The sequence below is a fragment of the Corvus hawaiiensis genome, chromosome 16 (genome assembly GCF_020740725.1).
Source record: "Corvus hawaiiensis isolate bCorHaw1 chromosome 16, bCorHaw1.pri.cur, whole genome shotgun sequence".
NCBI lineage: Eukaryota > Metazoa > Chordata > Aves > Passeriformes > Corvidae > Corvus > Corvus hawaiiensis.
The window spans coordinates 7,339,176-7,361,183 of NC_063228.1; the positions used below are offsets into that span (position 1 = coordinate 7,339,176).

The window sequence follows — 22,008 nt, forward strand, 5'->3', positions numbered from 1 at the left end:
CAAACCGCTCCTTCCTCCTAAAGATGGGAGTCCCTGGAGGAGTTGGGAGTCCAGGCCTGGATTTGGGGAGCAAAGGAGCCTTTCCACTGTTTTCCAACCCCTCTGGACGTGCTGGGATGGGAGATCAGCCGTGGAATTGTTGGATGCCCTCGGGGACAGCGGGAATGCCGGGAGAGGGACACGGGGCTGGCACCAACAGCCCTTGGAGCGCCCCAAATCCAGGGAAATCCCTGCAGCTGGATGAGGCCAGGAGGCTGGAATTTTGGGGTGGAATTCTGGGAGATGCGGCATCCCTTGAAGAGCTGCATTCCCGGCCTCTGCTCCATGGAAAAGTGGGATTGGGGATCCCTGGGACGTCCCCAAAGCCCTGAGCAGCCCAGGTTATGCTGATCCCAACCTTTGATCCCAACCGGAGCTGCATCCAAACATTCCAGGCTCTTTTCCCTCTCCATTCCCCCTCCTCAACCTTAAATCCCATGGGATCTCAGATGATTCCCAAATCCCAGCAGGAATAAAGCTGGATTTTGGTCGTGGCCAAATCCTTGAATCCCAGTGTGTTTTAAACTCTCCCTTCAGCATCCCATTCCCAGCGATCCCATCCCTTCTCCCTGAAGGAGAGATTATTCCCAGGAAAAATAACATGGAAAAGCAGCGGAGGAGAAATTCCCACCCGCCGAGCACCTGGTTTATCTTGGAAAATGCAAAACTCCGTGGTTTTCCAGCAAACACCCGGAATGTGCTGGCGGTGGCTTCGCGTCTAACGCAAAGTGACATCGGGAATGTTTTCCAACAGCAAAATATTCCTTCTTTTCCAACTGGGACAAAGCCTGGCCTCGTTTCAGTCCTGCTCTGACCTGGCTGTGACCGGGGTTTGAACTCCCGGGAAAAGTGGAGCAGGGAAAGGCGGGAGAGGGGATGGAAGGATAAAGGGGGAAGGAAAAATCGGGTGGAAATGTCACAGGTGAGCAGTGACAGGAGATTTCCTGGGATTTAATGGGCACAGACTGGGAAAAGCAGCATGGAAAAGCAGGAATCCCACAGGACCCACAGCACCAGCGCTGGTTTTCTGGGATAAATATTCCCATTCCCAGGAAAAATCATCCAAACCTCCACAGCCAAAATCTGACTTTGCCCAAGTTCAAAACCAGTCGAATCCCAGTCCAAAGCAAACGTTGGCTTCCCAAGAGCAACTTATCCCCAACAAAACCAGGATCAGTGGGAAGCTCCAATCCCAAAGCTCCAACAGCTCCACACATTCTGGAGTGGGGATGTCCAGAGCATCCGAAGCAAAAGATTCCCAAAATCCCGAATTCCAATGGGAGACAGGAGCCAGCCTGGAATGAACTGCGGATCCCAAAGGCTCTCCCAGCTCCAAACAGATCCCTCGAGCCAACACAATCCCAACTTTTCCCAAAGTCGGATTTGTAGGATGCATAGGAGAAGATGAGTCAAGAAAATTGGATTAAAAGATGTTTTTCCTTTTCCGAACTGGCCAGAAAATTCCTGAGAATGGGAATTTGACTAAAATTGAACTTTGGGATCAAACTCCCAACTCGTTTTAAGCAATGAATTCTTGTTGGTGCCCACTCCTGGGATCTCGGAAGGATTTGGGAAGTGATCCAAGGTTCCTGGAGAACGGGATGCTGCATGTCCAGGGGAGATGGATGAGGCTTCCCTGCCAGAGGGGAAGTTTAGACGGAATATTGGGAAGAAATTCCCGATATGTGAGAGTGAGGAGGCCCCAGATTCCCAGAGAAGCTGTGGCTGCCCCATCCCTGGAATTTTCCAAGGCCAGGTTGGACGGGGTTTGGAGCAACCTGGGATAGTGGGAGGTGTTGGGAATGATCTTCAAGGCCCCTTCCCACCCAAACAATTCCATGATTCCATGAATTCTCCAGTGCTGGAAAAACACCAAACTCCACATCCCCACCTATCCCTGATGGATCAGTCTTTCCCGTTGCTCCAGAGGAAATGATCCCATTATTACGGCAGCTCCCAGCACCTCAAAAATGCCAATTCCCATTTCCTTCACTGTATTTTTAATCCTGGGATACTCTGAGGATCGATAGCTCCGGGATGCGGAGGAAGCTGCTCCCGGTCAAATATCCAATAATTACTGGATAACTCGGCCTCGGCTGCCTCTGCTGTGGGTGGGTTGCCAGGTTATGCTGGCACAAAATTCCATTTCCAGAGGGAAAAAACCTCTCCCCGGGATCTGGATTGATGGTTGGAGTGGGATATTTCCATCCTGGGAAGACAGGGACAGGAAGGATGGAAAAGCTTTTGTTTCCCCACATCTCCTCCTGCTTTTTCTCCTCTCCCCTGGGACACGAGCAGCCAATATCCATGGATACAACACTGACATATCCAGGGTCAAATCCTGGCCTGATTATCCCAAATCCACCATCCCAACCCGGGAGATGATCCCATTGAACTGGGAAGTTTGGGATGGTACCGCTGATCCCTAATTCCAGACTGGTTTGGGATGGAAGGACCTTAAAGCCCATCCAGTTTCAACCTCAACACTTCCCACTATCCCAGGCTGCTCCAAGCCCCGTCCAGCCTGGCCTTGGACAATTCCAGGGATCCAGGGACAGCCACAGCTTCTCTGGGAATCTGTGCCAGTTTTCCTCATGGATCAGCCCTTCCCTGCTCACACACTCATGGAGCAGAGGGAATATTCCTCTTTTTCCCCTGCCATGCTTCCTTTGTGATGCAAGCACAGAAAATCAGGGAATTCCAGATGCACCACCCAACTCTGCCAGCAGCAATTCCGAACTTAATCCCTGCAGGTGCTGGATTTTGGATGGCACAAAATCCAATGGATCCATGGAGAGATCCCTGCAATTACCAGAGCTGGGAGCAAAGCTTTGTACAGCCAGCAAAAAAATGGGAAAAATGGGATAAACTCCTCAAAATGCCTGTGGCTGCTCCAACCCCAGCAGCTCCTGCATTCCAGAAGTTTCTTCCTTCCAGCTTCCCAATACAGCCACAGTGACTTCCAAGCAAATTCCAGGTGGGAGTTTTACATGACAAAAGCACTGCTCGGGATTCCGAATTCCAAAGGGCTCCTAATTCCAGCTGGAGGTTGTTCCGGGAGCTTGGAGCTGCAGAAGTCCTGGGATGCTGCCACTGTTTAGATTGGAGCCCTGCTGGGAAGTTTCTCCTGGAAAAGCCCCATATATGGATTACACAAGGAGAACAAAAGGCAAGGAAGGAGCAGGATTTGGGATTCCTCAGCCAGGGAATGGGGCTGGATGTGTCCGGGAGCAGGGAAGGGCCTGGAATGGGGCACTGGGACAAGGCGGGGGAGAAGCAGGAGAGGAGTGAGGGCAATTCCCTGATTTTTTCCAGCAAATTCCTCCTGGGATGTCTCCATGTCCTGACTGACCTCGGAGTCAGGAGGGAGACCTGGAATTGCTGCTGGAGCTGGGAATAGCTGGGACAGATTGCCAGGGAAGCTGTGGCTGCCCCTGGATCCCTGGAAGTGTCCAAGGTCAGCTTGGAAATCTGGGATAGTAGAAGATGTCCCTGCCCTTGGATGAGCTTTAAGGTCCCTTCCCACCCAAACCATTCCAGGATTCTCCAAGTGCTCCCAGGAAAGCATAGAGGGTTCCAATGGGATTGAAGACGTGTCCTTCCCCAATTCCCACCTGGATATTCGGTCACTTAAAATTCAGCCCAACAAAAATGCAGCAATTGTGCCACAACTTGGATGGAATTCCCAAAAATCTCCTTTTCTTGCCACTTCGACTCTGTTCCCTCGGATAAAATCCCATCTCCCAATTCCCAAACACCGCTGGTAAATGTCAAACTTGGGATGTGCAATTCCCTGGATAAGGAAGTGGCTGATCCCCCCGTGTTCTCCATCACTCTGGGTCAGATCTCCAACAGGAGATGCCAACATTGGACACTTCCCCTTTTAAAGAGCCTTTTAATGGGAATTTTTCCTTGGAAACGAGCAGGAAAAGTGGGGATAAACTCCCTATTCCACAGTCCAGGAGTTCAGGGCCAAATCCTGCACTGCAAATCCACAGCACAACTCCATCCCTATGGAAGAACAAACTCTGGGATGCCTCCAGATGCTCGGCTCCAGCAGGGACACATCCCTGGATCCGTTCGCTTCGGCAGGAATTGTTGAGTCTCCATTCCCTAATCCACCCTTGGAGTGAGGCTGCTCCACATTCCTGCCAAAAACAGCCTCGCCATGGAATTGAGGAGGAGCTCCAACACTTCCGAGTACTCAGGCTCCTGGTGGAAAAGGGAAAAGAAGGAACAGCCCAAATAATTCCACGTAAAATCCATCCTCAGCAAAACCACAGGGATTTGCACCAAGGAAGATCCCTGTAGGAAACATCAGGCATCCTAAACAACACCGGGGCCAGGGCACCAAAATCCTTCCCGGATCCTTCACCTATCCTTCATGGAATCAGCTGGGAATGGTTTCGGCTGGGAGGGCCTTGAAGCTCATCCAGAGCCATCTCCAGGGACACCTTTCCCTATCCCAGGTTTCTCCAAGCCCTGTCCAACCTGGCCTTGGGCACTTCCAGGGATCCGGGGGCAGCCCCAGCTTCTCTGGGAATCCAGAGCCTCCCCAACCTCCCAGCCAGGAATTCCTTCCCAAAATCTCATCTAACCCTGCCCGCTGTCAGGGGGGATCCTGAGAGAGCGCAGAATCATGGAATGGTTTGGAAAATGGGTTGGAAAAGATCTTAAAGCTCCTCCATTCCCACCCTTTCTGTGGGCAGGGACACCTCCCACTATCCCAGGTTGCTCCAAGCCCCGTCCAACCTTGGAAAACCACGGGAATAAACCCCCCCAGCTCCCTCCAGACCGTTCTCAGGATAACAGCTTCTCCCTCCTCCCAGATCCCGATAACAAAGCTGCTGAAATTCCAAAGTTTTCTACATTTCCCCTTGATCCCGGGATCTATAAATAGCCCTGGCATTTCCAGCGACACATCCTGCCTGTGGAAATTGGATTGCAAAGGAAAATTGGCCGGAGTCCTTGTTGAATTCCCGTTGTTATCCATCTTTCCCAATGTCCTTCCCTCCAAACACCGTCTGAACTCCAGGCGGAGACACGGAGTGAAGTCGTTAGGAAAGATTTCCTGACAAACCTCGGGAACACCGAAGGGTTCCGGGCATTTTTTCCCTTCCGTCGGATAAGCTCTGACACCTGCGTGCACTTCCCAAAGTTTTCCTTGGAGTCAGTCCTGCTCCTTCCCTGCCCAGCACAGGGAAAGGCCAAGGTTTGTGTGGAGTCACCTGGTTTGATCCCGGATTTATCAGATTTTGGAGGAATTTTGCTCAAAGAGGGAAAAATTGAAACTTTCCTGGAATTCTTTTTCCTTTAAAAGCTTCCTCCCTTGGAATGGCTTTAAACTGGAAGAGAGGAGGTTTAGATGGATTTGGGAAGGAATTCCTGGCTGGGAGGGTGGGGAGGCCCTGGAAGAGAATTCCCAGAGAAGCTGGGGCTGCCCCTGGATCCCTGGAAGTGTCCAAGGATAGAGTTTGGAGCAACCTGGGATAGTGGGAGGTGTCCCTGCCCATGGAATGGGAATGGAGGAGCTTCAAGGTTCCTCCCAACCCAACCCATGCCAGGATTTGGGAATGGAACAGGACTTTTCCCAGGGATCTCTGGTAAACCCTCTTTGGTCTCTTCAAGCCCTCAGTGCTGTCCCTTTATTCCCAACCACATTCCCAGATCCGGTTTCCACATTCCCCTCTTCCCAAAATCCCTGACCACAGACATGAGCCTCTCCCAGCAAAACCAAATCCCTGGATTCTGGCAGAGTTTCCTGCCATGATCATCCCAACACTTCTTTCCATGAATCTCCTTCACATCCACATTATCCCTGTTTTTCTCCATTGATTTCTTATTTTCCTTATCCCAACATCAGCCTTTCCTGCTGGCCACACAGGGAGGACGGAGCATCCAGCCATAAAAATCCAGGAACAAAGGAAAAAGAACAAAAATCCCAAAATCTGACCAGGAAATTGAGATTAAAAATTAAAACCGACTGGTTTCTCCATGAATTACATGGATAAAAAAAGCTTTTGGGAATCCAAATCAACATCTGGGAAAGGCTGGAAGCTGCCTGGGATGTTTGGAGTCGGTGCTGACGTGTGGGATGAGTGACATTGGCTTGGGGACACGGAACGGGATCGAGCGATCCCGATAATTCATTGGGAATCGATGAGGCCGAGCAGTGCTGCCACATTCCCAGGGCACCACACAGCGAGCAGGAATGCTGGGAATATCCCCCTGAATTCCCCTCCATCCTCTTTTTCCCATCCATTTAGGGTGGAAAAGCTGCCTTTTCCAAGAGCCTGCCTGGCTCATTCCCTCGAAATCAGCAGGAGCGGGAAATCGGAATCCACGCGGTTCATGGAAAAGGTTCTCCAGGATGGGGTGCCCAGGATGGGAGGGGATGGAGCCAGGAAACTTCGCCGGCTGCCTTGATTTTTTAGGAATTTGGATTTCTGATCCTCAGCCAAGGATGTTGGGAGAAGGAGGGGAGCGAGGAGCAATTCCCAGATTTCTATGGAATTCGAGGGAAGTCAAGGGGAAAGGACAAATTTAATCAAAATAGTCCTCCTTTTCCATTCTGCATTTCCAGCCTGCCTTTGAGGCATCCTGAGTTTTAATTCCAAATCCCAAAAAAAAGAAAAAAAAAAAAAAGAAAAGCTTTAAAACCCCTCCCACACGGAATGCAATTGCTCCGGGAAAAAGAGGGATTAGAGCCGGAGGCCCACGGATATGGATTATTCCATCCTTTGGCAAATGGAAAATAAATCATCCCATTGGAGCAAGAGCCACGAGGGCGAGGGAGGGCAGAAGGGGCCAGAAAAATGGGAATGTGCTTCCTACTCATTCCAGAGCATCCTTGGGATGGGCTGGATGGGCTTCCCACAGAATTGAGCGCCACCAGAAAAAAAAAGGGATTTAAAAGGGAGGGGGGAAAAAAGGGAACAACCAACAAATTAAATGGAAAAATCCAACAATGGATAATTAGCACATGGAAAAGCAAAGCTGCAATTTAGGTGTCTCCAAAGGGAAATCCCAACAAGTGGCTCCGCGGATTTCTTTTCCCTTTTTCCTTTGATCTTGCTGGCTGGGAGGAGAATTCCTACAGAACTGGAGCAACTGAGAGCAGGAAAAACCCGGAGCGGAGACAGTCGGTGTCTCCCTCTCTCCTGACCCCTCTTCCCACTCCCGGGACTCATTAAACAGGGAAAATCCCGTGGGATCCAAAGGTTCTGGCAGGGAACACACTGCGATGTTTTCCAGAGCAAATGTTGGGCCATAAATAATGGATCAGGAACGGGGCTGGAATGAATGGATTTATCCCCTCCGGAGCTCCGGAGATGTGAGGTCGGAGGAGGCCGGGATTTCAGTGGATTCCAAGTAATCCAAGATTTTTTAGGAATAACCTTATTTTTAGGCTTTTCTTTTGCAGGATTTTGCCAGGTCTCCTTTTCCCGCTGTCCAACCCGTTCCTATGGAATGTGGACGGAGCTGCCACCAGCAACTCCTCCCTCTGAGGTGACATCCAGCCCTGTGTCCATGACTTCCTTTGGAATTCTTTCCTTCTTAATTAACCAAAATTCAATCCCAACCCGAAATCCAGACTATTTCAGTGCAGAGGAGAAAGGATGGGAGAGAGGGAAGTGGTTTTCCAGGAAAACCTTGGATCAGGCAGACTTTGAGCCCCCCTCATTTTGCCACCGGAGTTTCGCTGAGTAGGAGCTCATGGATCCCATGGATCCCATGGATCTCATGCCGTGTCCCATGTCACAACTCTAACTTGGATTCAAGGGCATTCCCAGCTGGAATCTGCTGGAATGAGGTGTTGGGATAAGAGAGGAGACACCTCTTGTTTGCTCCCACGGATTTTCCAACATTCCCTGTCATTCCCGCTGCTCCTCGTGACCTTCCGGGGAGGACAGGCACGGATACAAGAAGATCTCCCTAAATTCCATTAACTTCCCAAAATTCCCCTCTGCCTTTCAATGCAGGCAGCCTGAATTCCCAAATAATGAAATCTCTTGTCAGGATGATGTGATCCAAAGTGACACTGGAGAAAGAAAGGGGGGAGGAAAAACCAGGATTAAAACAGGAGCCAGGGAGAATTGGGTTGTCCTGGCAACTGGCAATTCCTTCCCAGCATTCCCAGATTATTTCATGGAACGAATGGTTTCTAATTAAATTGATAAAAGGTGGAATTTAGCCGAGGGTGACCACTTAAGCTTCGGTTGGAAAAATTTCCTTCTGCAATAATAGGAATAGCAGGGAAGGATTTAATCACGGCCTGGATTTGCTGGAAAAGCAATAATTCCATGGTTTTTTAAGTGGAGCCAAGGAGTTTTATTTTCCCTTTAAACAATCTGAGAGGAAATAGGGAATAAAGCCTGAATCAGCCCCTCGGATTAGGAAGGAGCAGCTGTGAACAGCCTCTCCCATGGAATGATCTAATTCCAAGGTAATTATCCCGGATTTCTACCACGCCGCTAAAATCCGAACATCAGCATTTTCGGGATTGGCAGGCTGGGAATTCACGCCAAGGAGCCAAGTGGGAACCTGCAGTGCTGCCCAGCTTCTGCTCCAAGGTCAAGGATGCTGGAACATCCTCGGAAAAGCTGCCAGGATTCATAAATTACCTTCAAATCCGACCTTTCCTCTCCAGGCACCGCCTGGAATCCGGCATGGAATGGACACGGAAAACGGCAAGACCACATTGGCTGGGAGAGGGGCTCTGGGCATAATTTTGGGAAAAGAAAGAGCAAGAAGCACCAGGTTGGGTTGTAAATCCCTACAAATCCTCCTGCTGTTGGAATTGCGCTAATCCTCCCAGGATCTCAGGGTGCATCGAGCTGGAGCCTCTGGAAAAGCTCTGGAAAAGCTTTGGAGCATCTCTTTGAACTCCAGGACCTCTGGAGATAAACAGTCTAAATTAAGCATCCAAACATTCCAGGCTCCCTAGCAAAGCCATCCATCCATTCGGGAGAAGCCCTTGGAAAACAAGGAGTCCATCGGAGATGGCCACGGGACGGCAAAACATTGGAAAGTGACTCCGAGTGACCTTTCCCGGGATTGAAACAGAAACCAACTGAGCTGTCCTTGGAAAAGCAGCTCCTCGGAGTGCTGCTCATCCAAACAAATCCCTTTGGATCCTGCACACACCGGACTGCAGAGAGGGAAGAGCTCAGGCTGGGAGGCAGGAATTTGATGGGATATTTATCATCCAAAAGCGATGGGAACGCAGAGAAGGGAAAGGGGAGTTTTAGAGAGGAATGAGCAGTTCTGAGGAAGAACTTTGGGAACAACAAAATCCTGTCCGACAATGGGAATAAGGAATGGGAATGGGGAGGGATCTGCCCCTTCTTCTGGCTGGGGACAGGTTCCGTGGAGCTTGGAGAAATCATGGAATGTTTGGGTGGGAAGGGACTTAAATCCCATCCAGTTCCATCCTCAACACCTCCCACTATCCCAGGGTTTTCCAAACTCTAGCCTTGGACACTTCCAGGGATGGGGCGGCCACGGCTTCTCTGGGAATTCCATCCCAGCCCCTCCCCACCTTCCCAGCCAAGAATTCCTTCCCAATATCCCATCCACCCCTGCGCTCTGGGAAGCCATTCCCGGTGTCCTATCCCTCCATCCCTTATCCCAAATCCCTCTCCAGCTCTCCTGGAGCCCCTTGAGGCCCTGAGATCTCCTTGGAGCTTTCCCTTCTCCGGCTGAACATCCCAAATGTTTGGTCAGCACAAAACCCCTGGAAGCTGCGGGAGAACATCCCAGGGCAGCTGGGAACATTCCAGCACCATCGCACAGGATGAGATTTTGGAATGGAGGAGGAATTCCGTGCCACTGCCAGGAGGTGCCGGAGGGAGTTGGGAAGACACCCCTGGAGCACAGCAGGTTGGGAATTCCCAAATCCTGCAGGAGAAACGATGGGGAAGAATTTTGGCTCTGGATCCTCCTCCGGGATGGCAAATTCCTGGATCATGGAATACAGCATCCAAGGGAACTGATCCCATCTGGTGTGGGGCTGAGCTCAGGCTGTTCTCCAGCTCCCAATCCCTTTACGGAATGTGGGGAAAGCCTGGAGAGATGGACATTCCGGCCACAAGGTCTTGTCCAAGCTGCTCCTTTCCAGGGGAAGTTTCTCTGGAAAAATGGGCATTTTTTATGGAATGTGGAACAAAGTCCTCCCTGTCCCACCCGGAGCCTTTTCCTCCTCTTCCCTAAAATTGATGACTTGAACTGGAAAGATTTCGACTGCCGGGAACAACAGCAGGACACGGAACTCCTTCCACATCCTCCCTTCCCAAAGTGCTTCCAAACCCTCCTGCTTCCAGGAAGGAATTTCAGGAATGGCATTGAATGGGGAAAAGGGGAGAAAAAAATCCCCAAAAATCCCCAAAATCCCACAAAACTGAACCAAAAACTTGGTTTAGGGAGAAAAATCCCAATGAATCTGAAATCCAAGCCCAGAGAATTCCCGGTGTTCAGCTCATGGCCTCTCCCATCACCGCAGCTCCAGGTGCTGATCCTGGGAATTCCCACCTCATCCACAAGGTCCGGAAAGAGGGAAAACCTCTTGGAATTTCTCATTTTCCACTTTTGGGAAACGCTTCCAACTCTTTCCAGGGAGCCCCAGCTCAAAGGGAGCCGCCAATAATCCCCTCGTGCCTCATTATCCCGCCACAAAATTCCCACTTTTCCCAGGCTTCTCTCCCACATTGCAAGGTCAGGGGGAGGGCGAGGAAGAGGAGGCAGCAAACAGCACATGGGAAGTGAGGGCTGGATTTGGGATGAAAAACTCCCCAAAAAAAGGGATCAAGTTGGGAATTTTTGGTCCAAGTATTCCCAAAAAACTCTCTGGAGTAGCACAAGGGAACACCTTTTCCCACTAAAGATTCCCTGCATGATGGAAAAAGGAGTTTTTTGTGCCCTTCCAAGGCGGTGGCCCCAGAGCCACCCAGGGATCGGTGACATCCGTTGCCATGGGAACGATATTCCCAGGAAACGCGGCTCCAGTGGAGAGGAAACCCCAGAGATCCATTAGCAACAGGTTCCCATGGCAACGGCTCCAAACTCATTAATAATTCCTCCTTCCCTGCTCCCCATCCCAAAAAAAAACCCCAAACAACTTTTCCTGGGCCTGGGGACGGGAAAATCCTTTGGGAATTTCACAGAGGGAATGCAGTGGAGAACTTCTATAACAACTGGGATTGGGATTCCTCTCCAAACCTGGTCTGGGACACTGGGAATGCTCTGGGACACCGGGAATGCTCTGGGATAAAAGGGATGCTCTGGGATAAAAGGGATGCCCCGGGACACCGGGAATGCTCCGGGACACCGGGAATGCTCTGGGACACCGGGAATGCTCCGGGACACCGGGAATGCTCTGCTCCAGGACACCACACCCAGACAGCTCCTCCCATTCCTGCAGATCCAAGGAATCGTGGAACACCAGGAATGCTCTTCCCATCCAATCCCCTCACCCCAACTGAAAATCCATGGATTTTCCTGCTCACCACTTTTCCTGGAGTTCTGCAGACCCCGGACAAAGCTGGGATGGAGCACAGGGAATGTTGTCCCGGGACACCAACCCCCTGTGCTTTACCTTCCAGAGCCTTGGAATGGGATGTGGGAAACGGGGATCCCGCTCAGCACATCCCTAAATATTCCCTTTTAGCCACCAAAAAGCGAGAAGGAGCCGGGATCCATCCCCTGCCGCATTCCCAGGATTTATTTAACACTGGAGCTCTCTGAACTCAGAGCTCCGAAGCTTTTCCTGATGTTGGGAATCCCAAATTTCATAATCCAACCCAGGCTGGGGAATTCCGAACTGCTTGTTTTCCCCTGCCACGAGAAATTCCTATAAAACTGCGGAAAAATTCCATGTAAAAATAATTGTTACGGAGCTGCGCCGGGGATTGCTGTGAATCAGGGAAAAACAACCTCAGGAATTGTTTCAGAGCCTAAAAATAATTCCAAGCAGGAATTTTCTCTTCATGCTTGAACTAAGGAATTCCCAAGGAAATATCGAGATTCTTCCGTAATTAAGGCAAAAGGAAACCTCAAAAAATGGGAATTTTGGGACGCGAATGGAGCAGGTGGGGAGGGACGGATGATTCCCGCTCCTTTTCCTGGTGGGATCACAGCAGGCTCTGGAAATTCCCAATTTCCTTCCTTTGGGGCAGCCAAGGGTTTTTGGGATGGACACACACAGGGAACAGATTCCACATCCTAAATTTGATCCCAATCTTCCCAATATTCCAGCAAAGGAATGCAATGGGATCAGGCCAAAGGTTTACCCACCTCTTTTCCTTGGAAAAATCAATACACAGAGGGAAAGAACATAAATCCAATGGAAAATCAAGTCAAAACTTTCCCTGGATTCAGCCACTGCCGGGATCTCGGATCCAAAGGTCAAGAAAAGAAATTGAATGGAATTAAAATTCCCAACTTTATACAAGCGGCACCGGATCCCTGCTGGAATGGAATTTGCTGGAATAGAATCCTGCTGGTCAATGGAATTTTTCCAAGCAATGGCACCAAAGACATCCAATCCATAAGGGCCGAGTCCTGATCCTGCTCCAATCCCACCGGCAATATCGGTGCCCATGGAAAATCCATGGAAAAACACAACAGTCGGGGGCTTTTTCCAGCCAGAAAAGGTTGGGAAAAGTTTTCCAGCCTAAACACCAGCAGGAGAAACAGGAGGGAGGTGGACAATGCCCAGATCCCAAGCAGTGATCCCAAAAATCATTGCTAGGAAAATGGGACACCTGGATCAGATCCAAAGGGTTTGGGTCTAACAGTCGAGGAGAATATTCCATGAGCCGTATTCCAAAGGCTGGCAGGAGCTGTTGGCTCTGGCCTGGGCCCGTTTGTGACCTGGGATAAAGCAATTCCAGCCATTCCAAAGGGAAACCATTCCCTTTGGCAGGGAATTCCCTCATTGCTGCCGGTATCCCGAACTTCTCCAGCCCTCTGCAAACAGCACTCGGAAATTCATGGATCAGTCAGGCTGGAATCACATGGACCAGGATGTAAATCCAAGCACTCAGGGCCATCCCAGATAATTCCACATTTACCCAGGGTTCTTCCAACCTGGAGAGATCCCATTCCCAGGAATATTTATGGACTGCTGACAACAACATCCATAGGAAGACCAAGTTTTCCCAACTCTATTTCCCACATCCAGACTAAAGGAGCTTGGGACGAGCTCCCAGCAAAAATCTGGAGCTTTGGGAAAGCTCTTGGCTTCCCAACACTCTGGAAAGGGCAGCACATCCCAGCATTCCGGAGGAAACAACCCCGCAGGATGCGCCAGCCGGATTGAGCTCATCCTCCTGGCAGCCCCGGCCCCGGAGCCTTTTTAGGGATGCTGGTCCAGGCGTTCCAGGGCAGACAGACTCCTGGGCTGCCCAGAGCAGCAGGAATTGTGGCTGCTTGGCACTGGATCACTCCAGGAGCCATTGGAAGGTGCAGAAACCTTGGATAACATCCAGCAGGAGCCGGGAGCAGGACACGCTGCGGGGCCAAGCGCTTTCCTTGATGTCTCCCTTTTCCCAAGTCTCCCTGTTTCCAACTCCCTGATTCCTGAGTCTTCCCATTCCTGAGATCCCTGTTTCCTGAGTCTTCCTGATTCCTGATCTCTCTGATTCCCAAGTCTCCCTGATTCCCGAATCCCCATCCCTCGAGCAAACGAGGAGCAATCCCTTTGGGATGAGATGTGCGGGAGATCTGCAGCAGGGGAAAAAATTCCAGGCTCCCGTCGCAGGATGCGCTCCCTCTGCCTGCTCCCAGATTCACCCATCCCTTATCCCAAAGTGCTCCTCCGCATCCCGACCTGGATTCCCGTGCCAAGGCCAAGGCGGGATTTGGGGATAAGGGAATTCCTGAGGGCTCTGGGAAGGAGCTCAGAGGGAAAGTGGGAACAGAGCGGGCTCAGCTCCCTCCCGGCCATCCCAAACCAATCCCAGTGGGAATGCGGCATGCAGGGAATGCTTCAGCATCGCCAGGAGAATCCTGGGTTTTGCTAAGCCTGGTTTTAGGCCCAGTCTACAAAGACAAATCCCACTTTGGGCTGGGAACGTTCCATTCCAACCCCTCCTTTCCCTTGCAGCCGATTCCTGCTCGGAATCTGCCAAGGACAAAAGAATTCCAGTGATCCCAGGTTGTTTTCCTTGGATTCTGGAGCTGTTTATAACAAACCCTGCCTGAAGCTCAGCCCAGGGAGCAGAAGAAGGAGCAGGGAGGGTGCAAAGCTCAGCCTAAATCCATCACCTGCCCAAAGCCCGGCTCAAACCGGGCTCTGCTTCCATCAGGCTTCCCAGGAAACGTAGAGTTAAGCCTGGCTTAAATTTGGGCCTGAAGTGACTCCAGCAGGGATGATCCTGCCTTGTTTGCCCTCGGCTCTGTCCCAAGGGAAGCTGGAGATGGATTTGGGATCTCCAGCAGGTCGGGATTAAGCAGCCCCATTCCACCCGAGCTCAGCTCCACAGGGCTGGCAGCCCTTGGAATGCACCCTTTCCCAAACCTAATCCCAAAGAATTCCCATTTGCGGCACCAAATCCCAGATTTGGAGTTGCCTCCCATCCTTCCCTCCCTGTCATTCCCAAGAAAAGGTGTCAGCTCCTCCTTCTCTCCAGATCCTCGGAGACAGGAGCAGAATTCCGTGCAAACAATGATGTTCTCATCCCAAATCTCCCAGGAATTCCTGGGACAGCAGGACAATCCAAACAGGCGGAGAGGATCAAAGAGTTTGGGAACAACGAGCTCCACACGAATCCCACGGGATGCTCTTCCCAAAACATCCCTGTTTGTCACATCCATCCGACATCCCTGAAGTGAGGCTCCATCCCTCGGGAACGCGACTGTTATCCCGAAAATCCACACTGCAGCTGCTGGTTCCAGCAAGATCTCCCAGGATTTTTGCTATCCGGGCAAATCCTCCCTGCCAGGACAGAGGGAAGGGATTGGGAGCAGTGACCCAGCTGGAATTCCCGGCCGGAATAGCTGCACACACACACAGACATCCCATTCCTCTGGAATTTCAGGGAAAAAAAGCCAAATACTGGGAGCATTGTGAGCGCACACAATTCCCATCTGTCCATGGAAAGAGGGAAAATGAGATCCCAGAGCCGAGTGCTTCATCCGCTGCCAAATCCCTGCGCCTGCTGCAGTGCCCAGACCGGAATTTTATTTGGGAAAAAAAGGGAAAATTGTCTTTTCCAGCTGTGTTTTGTCAAAAGTTCCCTGGGCAGCTCCAGATTTCCAGGGAGGTTGGGAAGAGCCCTGGACACGGAGCTGAGCAGCCCTAATTGCCTTCCCTTGCTGCTTCAGGAAGAGGATTGGGAATTCTCCTGGAATTCACTCCGAGGTGGGATCGTGGAGTAACCCTGGAGCAACTTCCCTCCTATCCCAGGCAGGGAAATATTCCCTCCAAAGGGTCTTTTCCTTCGAATCCCAGGGATTAAGGGATTGGCCCCAAGCAGCAGCTGCTGCCTTAAGAATTAAAGGCAAAATCCGAGCTTCCAACATCTGTGTAAATATCCGGAACATATTCCCTGCATGAGGAATTCCAGCCTTGGAATGCTGGGCAGGCACTCCAGGGGATGGAACTGGGAGGGATAAACTCACCTGGGAGGCTTTGGATGGACATCCCTGGGATTGCTCCTGAATTTACGGCAGCCCGAGGAGATCCCAGACCAGGGAAATCCAGGGAAAACGTGGAGTGGGCAGCAGGAATTCCTGTCTGTGGCAGGAATTGGGAAACAAATCCCAAATCCATGCAAACACAGGGAGAAAATCCTGATTCCCGGTTCATTGGCTGCACACAGGAGCGATCCTGGTCGTTCCCATGGAATTATTCCAAACACAGTGCTTGGAGCTTGGGAGAGTCAGGATTTGGCTCCCAAGGGATCAGCCCGAGCCCCCCAACACAAAGCCAAGGGAAAGCTGAGCTTAAATCTAATACAAATCAATCTAATCCCATTTTTTCCATCTAAAGATTCCCTAAAAACCAGCAAAATATCCCAGAGAAAACATCCACAGAAAATTTGGGATCCCACTGCCCAAACTCCATCCCTAGGGATGAGCTGGAGCCTCGGAGCTGCTGCATTTCCCAGCAGAGTTCAACTCCTGGGATCTGCTGCTCCACACTTCCAAGGAATTTGCCATCCCGACACGCTGGAAAACACCCCTGGAATCAGGGTCCCGGCCTCTTCCCACTTCCAGAGGGAGTCCCGCGACTCCCGGGATGGTGCCAGGAATCCTTTCCTTCCCTCCTACCCGCTTTTTCCACAGGCTGCTCCATGTTTTCCCGGCAATGCTTCTCCTGGGAGGTACCAAACAAGGATTGGGATGAAGATTCCCGATGCATTTGGCAGGAGAGGGGTGGGATAAGTGCGGATTAAAGCCGAGCTTTGCTGCTAAAGCTCCTCCAGTCTTATCTGAGAGTGATCGGCTGAAGGTGCTCCAAGTGATGGAGCTCAGCCACGCTCACTTCCAGCCACAAAATTCCCAAATCCCAAATTCCCTGAGGCAGAGCACAGCAGGGAATGAGGAGAATTCTCGGGAAGCAATTCCCGCCCGTGCCAGGCCAACAGCTCAGCCCAGCAGGAGGAAGAAGAGGAAGCAGCCGAGTTCAAAGCGCAGGAGCTGCTCCAGTTGGCCCCAAATCCCTTTTTTCCAGCATCCAGGCTCTGGGGAACGCTGGAATGAGCGCCCAGGATGGCACCGGGGATGTTAGGCCTGGCTTAACCAGCAAGGAGCCCTTTAGGAAGAGGAATTTAACAAATAAAGCCCAGAGCAGAGACTTGGCCCAGCAAGAGCAGAGCCAAGAAACCAGCTGGGATCAAAGAGCTCCATTTTCCAGGGAATATAAATCAGGAAAGCCCCCAAATTCCAGCCCTTAAGGAATCCCGGAGTGTTTTCAGGACTAAAGAACCAAAGTCGGTCTGGCCTTAGCAAAGCCAGGCTTGGAAGCAGACTCCCAGTGCCGCACCTCCCATCCCAGTGAGAGCCCATTTTCCCAGTTTTCCAGAGAAAAAACCCCTTGCAGATGTCCTGGGATGGATTCAAAGCTTCCCTCCACATTGGAGCAGCTCCGGGGTCACATCCACGACCCAAAACCCCGGGAGACGCTTCCGACCCTTCCTGAGGCACGGGGATATCCAGGGATTCACCGTTCCCTTGAAAAAGCAGCAGCAATCCCAAAGATTCAAGGGAACCCCATGTGACGTTCCAGGTTTCCATGGATCCACTCAGGAAAAGGCAGGGAATGACCCCAAGGGGTGGCAAACCCCAAATCCTGCCGCGCCACCCGACGGGAACAAAACGCCACCCACGGCCCTCCAGAAATAAACCCACGTAGGAGATCCGGGCCTGAGGAAAACAGGGAAGTTTGCTTCCAATTTTAGGTGGGTTTGGAAAAAAAAACCAAACGGGAAATTCAAAGCACAGCAGGGAAACAGAGGGAAAACGCACCCGGATTTGAGGGGAAATCGGACTTTGGTCACGGCTCGTATCCCGGAAGATGATGTTGGGGCTGTTTGCTTGCTGTGATCCGTGATTTTGGGGTGGGAATTGGGATTGGAGGTGACCCCGGAGCTCGGGAAGAGATTCCTGCGCTCAGCAAATCCAGGGAATGACACTGCACAGCCTGGAAAAGTGTCCCGGAGTCTCCTCCTTGGATTAATTTAATTAACGCATTCCTTGTTAGTGCTCCCACCCCCTCCAAAATCAACCCCTGCCAGAGCTTTTCCTTGAGAATTCCCAAGCTGGAATATTTATTAACCCAAACCTCTGGAAGCAGAGGGGGAGGGAGAGCAGGATCCTTCCCAGGATCCTTCCCAGGCTGTTCTCAGCATTCCCAAGGTTATTAAAAACCCCGAAGTGCCGCTCTTCCATCTGCCCACTCCCCATTTTCCCGCTGATGCCTCCGGCTGGGAATGCTCCCCGGGAATGCTCCCGGCTCCGTAAGCTGATCCCGCCCCACCTGTCCCCTCCAGAACCCGGCTCCAGCTTTTTTTAGCCATTCCTAAGCCTCCCAGTGACCCCTTCCTGGATAAGCTCCACACAAACCACGTTTTTTGGGAAGATTCCCACCTGCTCTGGGCCGCAGGGCTGGGATAGCTCCGATTCCCAGAAATATTTGGAATATTTTCTGGAATAAGAACCTGGCAGCTCTCGGAAAAGCTGGGTTGGAAAGGGAGATCCCCACGGGATATATGGGATGGAAGCAGTTGGAATTTTGGGTGCTGAGGTGCGGAATGGCACATCCAAAGGCAGCTCCGTTCCCAGAGAATCCTGTGGGATTGGCCACAAGGAGCTGCTGGAAAGTGGCCACTGGAATGGCACAGGAGGAGCATTCCCACACCGGGAAGCACAGGGAGAGGTGGGATACGGGAACTGGAGGGCGCGGAGCGAGATTTCCTCCCTCTTCCCACTGAAGAAATCCCAGTGGGAGCAACGACAACTTCCCAAAAAAGCCCCATCCCATGAGGACACTTTGGGAAGTTCCTTGGATTTATGAGCCTCCCAGTCCCATCCCTCCCTTCCATAAATCCTAAGGCAATCCCAAGCCTCGTTTTCCTGCTTTATGGATTTGTGCTTCGGGAAGGGTGGGAAGAGTCTCCCAACCCACCCAGCCAGGAACCCCTTCTGTGGGATCTTTTCCCTCTGGAAAAAACTCCTGGGAATTCCAGCCCTCACCACACGGATCCACCTGTGCTCCTCCTCAAATCCCCTCATCCAGCTGCTTCCCGAGTGTCCCACTCCATGGGGTTTTTCCCAAGATCCCGGTTTCCAGCTGCCTCTGGTCCAACACACCGCCAGCACCTGAGTGAGACACGGATCCCAAAAATCCCAACCAGCTCTTCCCAAAAAATTGAATGGAAAGATTAGATTGTGGAGACTGGGAAAACGGGAATAAATCCCAGCACGGAGCTCATCCCTCCTGCTGCAACACCTCGGGAGCTCTGCTCTGCTGCAATCCAAGCACACCAGCACTGAAATCCAGGGAATTCTATGGAATTCCTGCTTGCCTGCTAACAATCCATCCCCATTTCCAGCTGGTGTTTTGTTGGATGGGGAAGTTTGGGAAAGGAACGTGCTCTGCTGGGAATTCCCAAAGGGAAAATCCAAGCCCAGCCCGAGCTCCGGCAGCAGGAGCACACCTGAACCCTCTCCCAACAAACTCGCCTTGGAATCCTCGTCCTGCCAGTGGCACCAATTTCGGGAATGCCAAACCCAGAGACTCCCCCAAATCCAAAGGAAATGACTTTTCCCTCCCACAAGCTCCCAAAGTTTTCCTGGATTAAGGAATAAATCCATCCTGACTCACTCGCAGCTCTGACTGAACACAGTGCCCTCCCCAAGCCCTTCCAAGGCCGGCTCCATCCTGCTTTTCTTACGGAATTATCATTCCATGGGATATTTAAGAATCAGCTCCTTGTCTACTCCTCCTTCCCACCCTTGCACGTCTGAGTTCCCCCTCAGGGGTGGAAATCCCAACTGCAAAATTCCATATTTTGTGCAAACCTCCACTGAACAAAAGGAAACCCAAATCCCTAAAAATCGTGGGCTTTTCCCTCTGGTTATTCCTCCAGCTCCCAGCCCGAGGCGGCATTCCCGGGAGGATTGTGCAATTCCTGGTGCTGGGGAGAACAAGGAATTTCTATGGGGAACTGAGGCAGATCCATAATCACCCTATTAATAAATAATGGGATTAATAGCAGGAGAGGGGGATTGGGGGCAGGGAAAAAAAAAGCAGGAATTCTCCACACAACGCCCATGCTAAAAGCTCACTTCCCAAAGATTCTCGCCACGCACCGACAACTCCCGCTCGCACCCAGCATTCTGGGGAAAATTCCATCTCCTGGATGTCACGACCGAGAGGAAAACGCCGCTGGATTATTGTTTAACATTCATAAAGCGAGTAAAGGACACCGGCAACGGGGTGGATTTAGAGGATTCACTGTTCCCGTCCTTCCCTGCAACTTGCAGGAGAACAAAAGCGGAGGGGACTTTTCGGGAATACAGGCATGTGCCTTTCCCAAAGCAACTCCAGCTCCCATTTTTCCACGTCGGGAAAGCTCCCGTGCACCGCCGGCTCTTACATAAACACGGAGGGGCTGAACCCCCCCGCCCGGCACCCCATAAACACAAGGTCGCCTTTGGAATTCCGCTGCTTCCCACCCCAGCGAGCCACGAGTGGAGTTTCGGGATTTTTTCCCGCTGGGAATATCGGGGGGGCCGCGATTCCGCACCCCCCGAGCGGCTCCGTGCTGCCCGTCCCGGCCACTCGCGCGGTGCCGCTGCGGGACCTTGGCGTGTCCCGAAGAACGGGGGGACACGGCGGACGCGCTCCCTGCGTGTCCCTAAAAAAGGGGGGACACGGCGGACGCGCTCCCTGCGTGTCCCGCTGCCACCAATCCCTCTCGTCCCCCTCTCCGGACCGGGATTGGGGACACACCGAGGACACGCCGGGCACCGCGGGGGCTCCGAGCGCTGCCGGAACCCGGGGACGCGCAGCTCTGCCGGGATGCTCCGGCCACGGGGAGGGAGGGTCCCGGGGGGTATCTCGGTGTCCCGAGGGGTATCCCGGTGTTCCCGAGGGAAAGGATATGGATTACAGACCAGCCTGAGGCACCAGCTGCGCGGGCGGGTGGTTTGCTTGAGGCAGAAGAAAGCGGTGGGTGCCAGCGCCGGGTACGGCACCTGCTCCTCCTCCTCGGAGCCCAGCTCGGCGGGCGGCTCGCGGCCGGGGGAGCCGCTGCTCGAGCCGGAGCCGCTGCCGGAGCCGGAGCCGGTACCGGCATCCTCGGGCGGCTGCTCGGGGCGGCGCGGCGCCGTGATGGGCACCCGCACCTCGGCCGGGCGCGGCTCGCGGCTGTCGCCGGCGCTCATGGTCGCGGCCAGCAGCACCTGCGGGCGAGGGCAGCGGGTCAGGGCTGTCCCCTCCCCGCTACCGGGGATGCTCCGCCGGGTCCCAGCGCTCCAGCCACAACAAAGGCGGGCGGGGGGAGGTCGAGCCTCCGCCCGGGCGCGGCCGCTCCCGCCCCCCGGCGAGCTGGGGGTGCCCCGCACCCTTCGGGGACCCCCTGGCAGACCCCCTGGCGGAGCTTTCCGGCGTTTTAGCTGGGGGGATGGCGGATTATTGGGGGGTGTCCTACCTTAGCGGGGCGGAGCGCGGTGTCCCCAGGGGCATAGCCGTGCCTTGCAGCTCACATGGGACCGGCGACAATCGCAGCTCCCGGGGGTGCCGGAGCCCCCCCCCACCCCCCAGGCACGGCGGCACCCCCAAAATCCAGCGGGGAGGAGCGGGGGGGGGGAGGCTCTGGGGCTCGGCGTGCGGCGGCCGCCCGCGGGGATGGAGGATGGAGGAAGGCTGGGGAAGAGGAGGAGGAGGAGGAAGAGGAGGAGAGGTGGAGGCGGCGGGGGCCCTTCCCGAGCCTCTCCCGACGGTAAATCCCAAGGAGCGAGGAGGAGGAGGCAGCAGCTTCGCCCGTGCCCAACAGGAAACTTCGGATTTACCGGGGGAGGAGGGAGAGCGAGGGGAGGGGAGAGCGGGGGCGGCGGGGGCGGGGGCCGGGAGGAGCCGGGGCAGCCCCGGCGGGGCGGGCCGGGGGCGGGGGGGCCCGGATCGCCCCTTCCCCCGCCTTTGTTCGGGCTGCGGGCGGCGCTGGGGGACGGGGGGCTCACCCATGGGTGGGGGGAGGGTGCGGGACGGGTGACCCATGGGTGGGGAGCAGCGAGGTGGGGACCCCCCCAAAGCAGCGCCGGGAGGGCGGAGAGGACTCGGAGCGGGTTTGGCCCCGCTCCATCGTGCCAAGCTGCGCGGCTCCGGGCACCCCAAAAAGGGGGGGGACACCCCCAAAAAAGGGGGGGATGCGCCCCTAAAATGCGGGATGGATCCCAAAAAGGTAGATGGATCCCAAAAAGGAGGATGCACCCCCAAAAAGGGGATCACCCCCCACCCACCGG

General features: G+C 53.2%; 1 protein-coding gene across 2 annotated transcripts in view; it reads right to left on the reverse strand.

Moving 5' to 3' along the window:
- CACNA1H (calcium voltage-gated channel subunit alpha1 H) overlaps nt 1–21,547 on the reverse strand; it is a 161,569-nt gene extending 140,022 nt beyond the window's left edge. For both annotated transcript variants that reach the window (XM_048320802.1, XM_048320801.1), the window contains exons 1-2: nt 21,198–21,547; nt 20,651–20,949 (exon numbers count right to left, since the gene is read on the reverse strand). In XM_048320802.1, coding sequence (XP_048176759.1) covers nt 20,651–20,931 — 281 coding nt within the window. In that variant the 5' untranslated portion in view covers nt 20,932–20,949; nt 21,198–21,547. The remainder of the gene's footprint in view (nt 1–20,650; nt 20,950–21,197) is intronic.
- Between the last annotated feature and the right edge of the window lie 461 nt (nt 21,548–22,008).